Consider the following 12,821-nt stretch of genomic DNA (forward strand, 5'->3'; position numbering starts at 1 on the left):
AGGAGGGATCTTATTGAAGCTGTGGATGAGAGTGTGTAGGAGAGAATATCATCCTGATCCTGGTCTAATTTCTTTTAGGAGACAACAAAATGAGGAGCTCAGGACAGTGGGAGTTGCCCTGAAAGCGACAGGTGACGCTATCCCCTGCAGGTCAGAGATTGGCATTCCAGGAAGCCTTCCCTGCCTGCTTCCCCCATCCTCCTAGTCTGGCAGAACTTCTGTCCCGGTGTTCCCCTAGCCTCTGTGCTAACTCTGTACTTGCACTTAACCCTATTAAATGCGACTTTACCTTGCCCTTTACATGTCTCTTTAGACTCAGAAATCCCGAGGCCTCGGCACAACAACCCTGGCACCTCGGGGAAGTGTGTGACCCTTGGGAGAGACTCCATCGATGTCTGCTGAGCAGAACTGGACATTCCGCGCAGCGCAGAATGTACCGTTAAGTTCTCAGCAGAGATTTAGGAAGGTTAAGTGATGCCACTTTAGAAATCAAGGGGTAAAGAAGTTACAAACCATCTTTCCAGGGTTCTCACAGTTGATGTGCAAGGAATTACCCAGACAGGTTGTTAAAACTGAAGATCCCTCAGGAATTGGGATTCAGAAGAGCTGGAATCAGGATAGACGCTCCCCAGTTGGTTCTAGAACAGACGTCCTCATGCCATGCTTTGAGAAACTCTGCTCTTGTTACAGTCCCTAACAAGGTGAGGCTGGTCTTTTCAATGAATTGCACAAATTCACCTTAAAACCCAGAAGGAAGGGATTTAAACAATGTGACAGTTGGACGTTGAGTTACGAAGTGGCTCTGTGGCTGGAAGTCTTTTGTGTAGACCTCGTTGGCTGGTCCGGTCCTGAACAGCACGACATCACAGCCCAGAAAGCTGAACATAAGTGCCAATCTGTCCTCAGCGCTGGCTGAGGTACACTTCTAAGTTCTGCAGACACCAAGAATAACCCGCATCCAGAGGGTAGGAAGTGAGGGTCTTAGAGGAGTTTTAAATGAATGTTATTAATAGACAAGGGCTAAAGAATAAGAAGTTCTTGGGTGACCTCGGGACCCAATTTTCTAACCACGAGGTGGACCACATCTTAGCTATATCAAAGCCTGTCCCCAGAAGCCTGGAATGCCAGGAAAGGAAGGGAAACATCGCTCAGACTGTCAGGAAATCAATACTGGCTGGAGTCCTAAACAAAATAAATCTTCACCAAGTCCCATTGTGATTTCAGCATTAACACAGTGATTTCGTAAATAGGGCGGCACAGCGTCGAGAGCAAAGGCCGGTGAGCTAATTTGAATTATAGAGCTCCATCTCTAAGCTATGGGAGCTGGCCTCTGGCAGCCATATAGAAGAGGGGGTCATTAACGCAATCCATCTTGCAACGGGATGGGGTTTTGCAGACCGTTTGAAATTCTGTGAGCATCTCATCCAGACCCCAACAACACTCTGAAATATGATGAGCCAGGGCAGTCAGCACGCAGGGGGATCGTGAAGTGAGTGAGAGGTGGCAGAGACATCACACTTTGCAAGCGAGACCATTTCATGGGCAGTTTGCCAGCTATTTGGGGAACTGTAAGATAAAGGCCTCTTAATAGGTATTTATAAAGTGCAGTGCTATGAACCTATAAAGACACTTTAACGGGGGACCTACGCATTTTAGGTTCACGTTATTTATTAAGTCCTACTGCCTCGAAGCTTAATTGTCTCAGTTTTGAAGAACTGGTAAAAATGTAAGAGACTGGATGAGGACGCTATGAGATTTTAGCATTAACAGAAAGTATTCTTCGAGACAGACGACGGGGACGCTTCCTGTGCGTGGTCATTGCCATCCATCGGGCAGCCAAAAGCGCTCTCGGGTAGCCGGCTGCAGTCGTCGTCGTCAGGATGATGGTAACACAGTCAACACTTGCTGAGCACAGGCGGTGGCTTCGAAATAGTCGGCAAGGTTGAGAAACAACGACGCGACAGTATCTTGGATAAGAAAGAGAGAATATCTAAGAATCGCTTCAAAATGACCAAAATTGGACCGAAGTACAGGGCAGGGATCAGAGGAATAATTTGAGAGATTGTTACTTACAGGCAGTAGTTATCACCAATGGGCACGTGAGGACACTGGCAAATATCCCTCCCAGAAAGCACCTGAAACAACAGAAGTTCCCAGGTTTCGTAAACTAGTTACGCATTTCCAACGCGTGGGCTGTTCTTTTGGACTAACGTCTCGTGATTTCAAGATGTGCTATAAAACTTCAGTAGTGAACATAGTGTGCTTTTGGCCAGACAATAGACATACAGGTCAATAAAAGAATGGAGAGACCAGAAATGAGCCCATACAGATACAGTTAAGCGAGTCTTAACAGAGGAGCAAAGGGAATTTCATGGATAAAGGATAGTCTGTCCAACAATAGTGTTGAAACAATTGTACATCCACATGCAAAAGAATGAGCCTCCGCATATACATCACAGCCGAACACAAAATTTAACGATTTGACTCAAAGCGAGTCGTAGTCTGAAATGTGACCACAAAAGTACAAAACGTCTACATAAAACAAAGGAGAAAATCCAACTGCTTTACCACCTCACCCCAAAAGTGTGTTAAAATGTCAGGTTTTTACCAATCTGATGGGTGTTGCTTCAGAGAGTGGATTTAAAAAAGAAACCAGAATAATTTCTTTGTTGTTTTTAGTTTCAAAACATGAATCACTGGAAAAAATCATAAATACATACAAAGGGAAAGGAAAATATCATCGAAAAACTCCATTGGCCTAAAGCAGCCACTGTTAAATTTTGATGAATACCCTTTTTGACATCCCCTTGTATGCATTTAAAAAACTCGTTTAAATTGAGATTTGAAAAATGCACAGTAAAGCCTTCAAAGTGCACATCTCGGTGGTTGTTTTTTTTAACCTGACCTCCTGCATTCACCACCCGAGTCAAGATATAGAATTATTTCCAGCAGTCTCTAACGCTTCCTTTGCCTTCCTTCCTATTCTTTCCCCCAGAATTAACCACTCTTCTTTTATCTATAATAATGGATTCCTTTCGCCTTTCCTTGAATTTTGTAGGTATCTGAAATGATACAGACTCATGTCTGAGACCCATTCATGCTATTACCCATGTCGATAATTTTTCTCTTAACCAATCTCTCACTTCAATAATCTTTTTATTTTTCAAACAACTTTAGATACACAGGGAAGTTACAGACATAGTACAGAGGGTTCTCATACACCTTTCAGCAACTTTCCCGATTACCAGCATCTTACGCTTCTATGGCACATTGTTGGAAGTGACGAGCTAACATTGCTGCCTCGCTATTAACACCATGTGCCATTTGTAACTTACGGTTTTCCCTAATTTGCCCATGTTCCGTGACGGCATCCGGGTTGCCTCAGACATTTTAGTCATGGCTCCTTGGGTTCCTCTGGGCTATGACAATTTCTCAGACTCTCCTTGGTTTTGATGACCTTGACAGGTTTGAGGAGTCCTGTCCAGATAATGTGTAGAAGGTCCCTCGACCTGAGTTTTCCTCTGGTTAGACTGGGGTCCAGAAGGCCACAGGGGTGAAGTGCCACTCTCATCACCTCGCATCAAGGGTACATGCTATCCACGTAACTTAGCCCTGTCGATGTCAACCTTGACCACCTGAGGTCACATTTGCCCGGCTTCTGAAGTTTCCTTTCCCCCCCTTTCCAGGTTCTGTTTCTTGGAAGCAAGTTTCTAAATGCAGCTCAGGCTCAAGGGACAGGTTGTCCAGTTTCCTTCTTAAGAGGTGGGGGCAGGGCGGGGGGATGGGGAGTATCTACAGGAATTAACCGAAGAGGAACATTTCACTGACAGTTCTGTGAAATCACATAAAAGGTCCCATGATCCACGATGGTTGGGAAACACTAAGTTCAATAAAGCCAATCATGTTTCTTCATGATGTTATTTCACTGGGCCTTTATGATGCTGGTGCACAAATGGTCCTCTGACCTGGGATATACAATGCAGACTTTTGCAGATTTATTTTTAGCACACGACCTCCCCCACGTTTTGTTCTTTTGGTCCCACTGTGATCCAAAAAGCCTTAATACTTCTTAAACCTCATCATTATTTGGGATGCTTATTTTAGAATACAGATTCTCACTAGATCTAAATTCGTATCACAAGGGTTGGGATTCAGGACCTGGTATTTAAAAACACAACTCTCCCAAGTGATGTGAGGTATCTGACCCTCAGGAGGCGGGGTGTGACAGCAAGCAGCATTTGTTGACCGGAGCACAGGCACCACAAAGACCCCAGGTCTGGACCACTTATCCCTGTTTCACTGATTGAACAATATCGATGAGCCCCTGGCACTGGGGATACAGAAGTGAAGGAGATGCTCTCAGGTAGTTCACATTCTTGTGGCAAGAGATTGATCATTGACATTTAAACAGATGGACATATAACAGGTCAGGTGGTAAGTGATAAGTAAAGACAAGTAAAGTGAGGTGTGTGTGTGTAGAGAGTGGTAAGCTATTTATACGGTGTTGTCATGGAAGATCTCGCTGATGATGTGACAGTTGAACAGATTCCAGAAAGAAGTAAGGGACACGTGTTAAGAAGCTTTCTAGAGAAGATCGCACTTGGCGGAATAAACAGCAAGTGCAAAGACCCTGAGGCACAAGTGCACTTAGCACAGAAGGGATATGACCATTGCCCTGTAGACTTGGGCAAGAAAAGAATAGGAGGGGTATGGTGGACCGAGGGTAGGAGAGAAACTTGCCTATAATCAGGCGAGAGCATCATGTGATCTGAGGTGCTGAGTGGACTTCCCAGGAGCAGACACTTTATGTTAAGGTATAAAAACATAATGAGAAAGATGGGAGTCCCAGTGGGGACTCCGAGTGCCCTTGAACTCCATGCGGGATTACTTAGTTTGTATCCGTAATAGGGAGTCACTGAGGATTTAAACGAAGGATGATACATAATAAATTCCAATTTCTAGCAAGATCCACTGGCTTTCGTATGCTTTGTGAGATAATGAGAGGAGGGAAGTGATCGCAAAAGGGGCACTGAAGGGGCACGGGCAAATGAACAGATCTTAACCACAGAGCTACCGAACATGCATTGTGGAATAAGGCAAGGACATTATCAATCAGTTACAGCTTCCTTAATTATGAAACACTGCTGCGTGCAAACAAAATCTGAATTACCTTGCACATGCACAAATGATTAAGCACGCGGCCAGCAGAAATGCTTGAAAGAAGATGTCTCTCCACAAACTGGTTTCTAAGAGGAAAAGTAAAAATGAATGAATTAGAAACCATCGCTGATAATCTGGGTACAACAAAATTGTACTGAAGTTTCTTTTTTATGTAAGAAAAAAACAGACAAAAAGACCCCACAGACACCGAAACGACGACGCGGTTTTCAAAGGTATGTCATCTCGAGCAATTTGCCCTAAGTAACAAGATAAAATTATCAAATGCCGTACAGGTCTACTCATTAGATAATTTCAGCAAATAATACATTGTTTCTGTCATTACAAAATGATTCTACTACGGGGCTCCCGGGTGGCTCAGTCGGTTCAGTGTCCAACTTCGTTTCAGGTCATGATCTCACGGTCCGTGAGTTCGAGCCCCGCATCGGGCTCTGTGCTGACAGCTCAGAGCCTGGAGCCTGCTTCGGATTCTGTGTCTCCCTCTCTCTCTGTCCTTCCCCAGCTCCCACTGTCTCTCTCTGTGTCTCAAGAAATGAATACATGTTTTAAAAAATTTAAAAAAAAGATTCTACGACATAAACAGTTTGGGGCTTGGCTTTTACGGTAATGTTGGGGAACCACTTGGTAGAATGTAGGCCAATGTCAGAAATCTAATTCTGAGGATGACGCCTAAAACTTGGACAGCGCCTTGTCATTCACAAAGAGCTTTCATACCTCAGCTCATCGAATCAACACAACCGACCTGTAAGGAAGGAACCACTGTCCTCACTCTGCACGTGAGAAGACCAAGACTGAGGGATGATGAAGTTTGTTCAAGGTCACACAGCTCTGAGGCGCCAGAGGCAAGATTTATAAACCACGTCTAGCCAGAACATAATGTTTTGCCTGAAATGGGGCAGGGAAAGAGAACGGCCACTTTGCATGCTGGGAGTCTCCAAAGGACAGAAAAGAGAACATATATCATGAACTATTTGTCCCCGCAAAACTCTGCTATCAGTAAAGGATTTCGGTGTTCTAGAGCCACGGTGGAGATGACAGCAAATCCTCCAGCCATCACAATCGTAGGCGTTAAACCAATCACGAACCCGGCTATTATTCCAATCACCTGAAAGAAATCAGGGCTGGTTTAGGGATGATCACATAAAGATCCAAGGAAAAGGATAAACAGACCTTAACTTAATTTTCCGCCCAATGCTTCAAAAGCTCAAGTTTGCCACAGTTGTTTAAAACTTGGAGTGACTTTGTGCGGCGAATGTGTTTATTTTTGCTATTTATGCTATGAATGAAGATTGAGTCAGCTAACAAAGCCTACTTAGTCCGTAATGTGGGCGGAATACTGAGGATTGGCAATGTGAAATATAGCAGTTGTGAATGATGTCACTGCCAATGTACAGTATTTCATGTATACTGTGAATTAAATAAGTTATTGTGGGCTCAGCCGAACGCTCAGCCATCCTTCTGAAGTGTGTTTGTATTCTTAGCCGACTCTGATTTGACGTGGAATTTGGAAAACATTGCCTCACAGAAACAAGTCCAGCTTGACAAACTGCTAAAATCGTTAGACTTTGAATAGTGAACAGAGCCCGGTTTAAATTCCAGTTCTACAAAGATCCAATTGTGTCATTTGGTACAAGGTATGCACTAGTTCATCCCATCAGTAGCCACTCACGTAGTATCTAGATTGGCTTAGCGCGACTGTCACTTCCTTCAAGAAGCCCTCCTTGATTCCTTCCACTCCCCTGTGGCCCTCAGCTGCCCCCTCTCCGTACCCCCTTATCCCTCGTGCATTTCCATCAACAGTGTTTTCATACTGAATTAAAATTGCTGTTTTCCGGGGCACCTGGGTGGCTTAGTTAGTGGAGCGTCTGACTCTTGATTTCAGCTCAGGTCATGATCTCATGGATTGTGAGTTCGAGCCCCGCATCAGGTTCTGTGCTGACAGTGGGAAGCCTGCTTGGGATTCTCTGTCTGTCTCTCTCTCTCTCTCTCTCTCTCTCTCTAGAAATAAATAAAAACTCTTAAAAAAGTTGCTGTTTTCTTTCTCTAGATTTCCCCACTAGATTGCAAGCTCACTGAGAACAGTCAGCATCTATCTGCTGTTCTTGGTGGCAGTGCCCATATTTTTCTGGGGACCTACCTCTCCCTCCTCAGCGCGTGGTTCACGTGGAGACTGAGTTCCCTCCCAGCATTGGATCCGCTCCCAGCCATTTGGAGCTTCACAGACTTACGGACAAAGTGATTGGCTTTGTCCTGTAAAAGTGACCCTTCCAGAACCAATGAAACTGGGCACCTTATCAGAACTTGAGAAGGTTCTCATCTCTTTCTGCTGGACTGGAATCTGGGAAGTTGCAGGCGCAAAGCCACCGAGAACCACCACGGAGTAATAGCTTTTTGAAAGAGTAAAGTACACCCAGAAGACAAGAGACAACACAAGGAGAGACCGACAGGAATCTGCAATCTATGCCCGGAATTTTCATTAATGAACCAATAAACCGTGTTACTGATTAATCCATCTTGAGATGGGTTTCCATCCACTGGAACTCAGAATATGCTGACCGACAAAGATGATGTGGGGCAGGCCTACATCCTAAGCTGGTAGAACATAGCCTGGGCTGCACATTCACAGTCTACATGCGAAGGAGATAGAATTGAATCGGAGGGAGACCTTGTCCACCCAGGGCTTCATAGCCAGGTGGAGAGGAAAACAGTCTCTGCAGAGAGAGAATTCAGAGCGCTAGGGAATCGGAGGGATGTGCTACCTCTGCCAGCCAGAAGGGGGCAGACGAGGCCCCACGGAGGTGTTCTTTGCTTTGGCCCTTGAAGGAGTAGGAGCCTTCCGGGAACAGCAGGTGGGACACACATTCCAGACACAACAAAGAACACGTACAAAGGTTTACATGACCTGTCTAAACTTGAGTATTCTTATCTCCAGAATGGAGACAGCGCACCTGATTGGTCCGCCAGGTTCGGAGCACCTGCTCTGTGCCAGGCGCTCCGTGGGCAGGTTGGCATCCACAGATGACTGAGACACAGTGCCCATCCTCAAGGAGCTCCCAGCCTGCTGGACAAGACGCAGAAATTCACATGCCACCACAGCGGAGGGAACGGGCACGAAAGAGGGGGGCCGTGAAAGCCAGATGAACACACAAAAAAGGGTCGCTTTAACGAGCTCCTCCCCGGAAAACGGGGTGGGGTCCCCGGAGCAGGTGGCTGTGGTTGATCCAGAAACCGTCTAAACGGTAAAAGCCGCGTTCTCTGTCATCCCAACACCTGGAAGGGACCTACAAAAGCCTTTCAACACTCACCTAGTAGCTGATCTGGGATGGTCAGTAAGGTTCACGGTTTGGTGGAGACAAAGAGGAGACACTTTGTCTGTGTAACCTCCGTCTTACGTAACATAATCTCACATATATTTTGAGTACTTCTCTACATGACACGTGATGCGAAGTGCTTATTTTAGTCATTACAAGGTAGGATCTAGCTCTCTCCACTTACCGATGAAAACCCTGTTTGAGAGAGTTCAGTTAACCGCTCCTGAGTTGCAGCTACCACGCGGGGGGGGGGGGGGGGGGGGGGGCTGGGCTTTGAACCTTGACAAGCCGAGGACACGGCCTTGATGCAACCCTGTGGGCAAACGTGACTAATCCGACGTTGGCGACCTGGAGGTTGAAGACGTTGCTGGCTGAATTTATTTCGGATTTGCTCCGGACGGGAAATACCAATGCCTTTATATCTTTTGACTTTTCCTTGCCAGAGGCATTGCATTAAAGGACTGTGTGCTTCCTTCTTTTCTTCCTTTTTCCTCTTACATGGCAAATACACAGCTAAGCACGAAGAATAAAATAACAGACACCTTTGTACGTGCTACCCAGCTTTAGCGAAGCTTAACATTTCGCCAAATGTCTTCAGGGTGTTTAAACAATAAATTAAACGCTGCACATCCAGTCCTTTCGGTATCTCTAAGAGGACATCCTACAAGGAGCCGCCTCCTCTGCGCACGCGTCACCCGGAGCTGCCCCGCCCCGTCCTCCGCGCCTTGCAGGGGCTGATCCTTCCCAGTCATCCTTCCTTGCAGGGGCTGATCCTTCCTTAGTCATCTCTAAGTCATTCTTTGGCCCTGTAAGGAAGAATTCTTTGGGTGTGGCAAAGATGTTCAAACAACAACAACAACAACCGAACTCACTTGCGTGATCCAGAAGGTTCCCCGGGAAATGTTCAGAAGTTGTCCCTTGAGACTGAGGGGCCAGGTCGTGGGAGTTCTCTGGCGGAGTCCGAGACGCAGCGTGGCTGGAGGAGGAGGCTGCCTTCCGCTGCTCTGCCTCGCGTTCATCAGTCGCAGAACCATCGCGATCGTCGCCTGGAAAAGGAGAAGGGCTTGGTGTGCGCATGCGTGTGTGGTGGGGGTCGGTGCCGCTGGGTGCGTGGTAGCCGAAGGCCATCCCCCTAGCGACGCTTTGCGATTAGGGTGGGATGAGTCTCCAGGTCAGGTGGCGTTTCAACTTGCCCTCGTCTTTGAAGGCTGCAGAGGAAAAGGCTCTTCGGGGCAGAGATGAGCAAAGGCCAGAGGCATAGAGCGTTGGGAAGGTAGCCCATTCCAGTGTAGTTAGAACGAAGGGACCCGGTGGAACGTGAAGCTGGGAAGCTAGACTGAGCACAGGTCACTGGAGGCCCTGACTTCCCCCCGGAGGCATTTGGAGTTTATGTGGCGGGCAGTGCAGTGACGGAGCGGCTCTGGGTGACGGTGGCGCTGCACACACACTTATGTGGCACATTCGTTTAGATAAAGTAATATGTGTTTTCGGTGTCTGGTAAAATCCAGGCGGCCTCGGGCCACCTGGGTGGCTCAGTGGGTTAAGCATCTGACTCCGATTTCAGCTCAAGAGTTCCCTGCTTGGGATTCTCTCTCTCTCCCCTTCTCTCTCTCTCTGCCCTTCCCCTGCTTGCTCACTCTTAAAATAAATAAACATTTTTTAAAAATCCAGGTGGCCTTGCAAGAAATCATGAGAGAGTAGCCTCAGACTCATGTATAGAAGATAGACCATCTCACCCACAGTCCCCAAGGGAGTTGGGGGTTGTAGAGGTGGGATTGGAGAGTGCGTGGTGGGTCTATGAGCCTCTCATCTGTATCATGCCAACTCCTTCTGTTTTTCATTCATTCATTCATTCATTCATTCGTTCATTCATTCAGCATTTACTGGACGTGGTTATGTACCAAGAACTGTCCCAGCTGCTAGCTTCCAATGGTGGAGATGATGCCTTTGCCCTCATGTGCCTTCTGTTCTGGTGGGGGAGAGAGAAAATGGCTATGGTAAGTGTCAGGAGGGAAACTCTCCCTCTGTAAAATATCTGGAAATGTTGGTTAAAATGTAATAAACATCTTAAATTTCTTTTTTGCGTTCAAAGAGGCTGTGGTCTGGAGAGGGACAGATATATATGCCAACAATTCGGAGGCAGTGGGGTCATTGCTACAACGAAGGGCAGCAGAAGGCATCCGGGGAGAGTCTAGGAAGGACTGTCTGAGTCCGTCAGGGGCGATTCAGGCAGGCTTCACACATGAGATGGAATGAAAGCGGAAACTTGATGAGGAGTTCTTCCAGAGAGACAGCAAGAAGACGGAAGGTCGGAGACAGGATAAGGAGGGAGGGAGGAGGGGAGAGAGGAAGAGGATGAGGATGGGGAAGGGAAGAGGAGGAGAAGAAAGAACTCGTGAGAGAACACAGCAGCGTGGTTCCCAAAGGAGCAAGTTCTCTTACGAGGCTGGACGGGGGAGCACGTGGGTGTGGGCACTTCCGGCAGGTGATTCTGGCTAGACTGCCAGGTCATGAAGGGCCTCATGGGTCCCACTCAGGGGCTAAGGTTTATGCTGTGGGCGATCTGGAGCAGGAGTCTAACGTGAGGACTGTTGGGGGTTCAAGTGCTCGCTCAGCAGTGAGAGACTCCCAGCCCCATTCCAGGAGCCCAAGAGACACGTGGGGTCCTCCTATAACAGGTCCTCCTTCACCGGAGGAGGTTTATCCCCCGGGGACAATTGGCGATGTCTAAAGATGGTTTTGGCTGGCACTCGTGGGGGTGGGGAGGATTGCAATCGGCAGCTAGTGAATAGAGCCCAGGGATGCTGTTCACGTCCTGTAACGCACAGGACAGGCCTTGCGATGAAGGATTGTCCAGTCCCGAGTGTCAGTAATGCTGAGGCTGTGAAACCCCGCCACAGGGGGAGCAGACCCAAGTGTAGAAGGAGTCTCGATCATTAGTGCTCTCTCAGCAACTCTGGTAAGCACTTAGGAGCGGAGAACATCTGCATTTTCCTGCATTTTCTGTATCTTCCTGATTGCCCTTACTCTTGTCAAAACGCCCCGCGCTCCGCCTTATTAGGGCAAATCATAACTGATGATTTTGTAATTCTTATGTAAACACATACTATATGATACGTAATTTGTGCGGGTTTTGTTTAATATCTGCCTCCCTTACTAGACCGAAAGCCCCAGGAGAAAAAAGGTCACTTCACCTGTCCCAGCCCCCGTCACCAGCAATGACACTTAGTGTGTTTGTTAGCACTCGCTAAGATGTGTTAATAAACAGAGAGCTCCGGTGGGAGGCAGGGAGGTTGAGACACGTGAAGTCGGTCGTGAAGGCGCTGTAAGAACTCGGGCCACTGTCACAGGGCCATGGTAACCATAGAGACAGGGGGTCACGGCTCATCTTCGTGGAGGCTACGGCCGATCTGAGGCGGTAGGAGAGCGGCCTCCAACCCCGGGCCGATGGGCTGACTCCCTCCGTGAGTGGCGCTGCCCTCCCACGCGGCCTGGATACTGAGCCAATGAGCGGATGCTTTGGGACCGGGGAGTTTCTGCCAGCCTTGCAGTCTCCCTCCCACGATCCCACCCACGACCTGTGGCCGCTTGACGAGGCAGTCTGCGGAAGCATCCTTGCCGGTTGCCATAGAGAAAGGAAACGGCCGAGTGAGACGTGTGGATCATCCGGCAATGACCGTGCGCAGAGGAGGCCGTGGGTCATGAGCACCGTGGCACCGTTCTCAACAGCCTACCCAAACGACCCAACCATCAACAGATGAGCGAATCAAGAAGGCCCTGCCATTTGCGACGCCATGGATAAACCTGGGGGACGCTGTGTCAAGTGAAATCAGTCAGTCACGGCAGGACAAACCGTGCCTGAGTCCACGGACATAAAGGCGCCTAAGATTGTCAGCCACAGAGGCTGACAGAATGCTGGTTTCCAGGGCCTGGGGGGCGGGGGCAGGGGTGGTAAGGGGATCGCCGTGCAGCGAGTGTAGAGTCTCAATTACGCTAGATGAACAGGTTCTAGGCATCCGCTAAATCCTTCACAACTGTGTTGTGCCCTGCAACATTCGCCGGGAGGGTAAATCTCAGGCTGATTGTTCTTACTACACACAAGCGAACACACACCCGGACACATACACCCGGACGCAGGGAAACTCTGGAGTTGTTGGATATTCCTATCACCTTGATTGGGGTATTTGCGTCTGTTCGAACTCATCCAATTTACACATTAGATACGTACAATTCTTTGTGTATCAGTCATATCTCAATAAGGCCGTTAAAGAAGAGAGAGAGAGAGAGAGAGAGAGAGAGAGAAGCCTATCCGGTCAAATTCACGCGGGCGGT

At 47.9% G+C, this 12,821-nt stretch overlaps 1 protein-coding gene across 6 annotated transcripts in view; it reads right to left on the reverse strand.

Annotated features, from left to right (window-relative positions):
• Window positions 1-986: 986 nt before the first annotated feature.
• The window catches only part of TMEM71 (transmembrane protein 71), a 36,293-nt gene continuing 24,458 nt past the window's right edge, over window positions 987-12,821 (reverse strand). For 4 of the 6 annotated variants that reach the window (XM_045050034.1, XM_045050032.1, XM_045050033.1 and 1 more), the window contains 4 exons: window positions 9,362-9,535; window positions 5,171-5,246; window positions 2,074-2,135; window positions 987-1,967 (listed from right to left, as the gene is read on the reverse strand). In XM_045050034.1, coding sequence (XP_044905969.1) covers window positions 1,876-1,967; window positions 2,074-2,135; window positions 5,171-5,246; window positions 9,362-9,535 — 404 coding nt within the window. In that variant the 3' untranslated portion in view covers window positions 987-1,875. The remainder of the gene's footprint in view (window positions 1,968-2,073; window positions 2,136-5,170; window positions 5,247-9,361; window positions 9,536-12,821) is intronic. The other 2 variants (XM_045050035.1, XM_019823159.3) reach the window with 1 other exon arrangement.

This window comes from Felis catus, chromosome F2 (genome assembly GCF_018350175.1).
Source record: "Felis catus isolate Fca126 chromosome F2, F.catus_Fca126_mat1.0, whole genome shotgun sequence".
Classification (NCBI taxonomy): Eukaryota; Metazoa; Chordata; class Mammalia; order Carnivora; family Felidae; genus Felis; species Felis catus.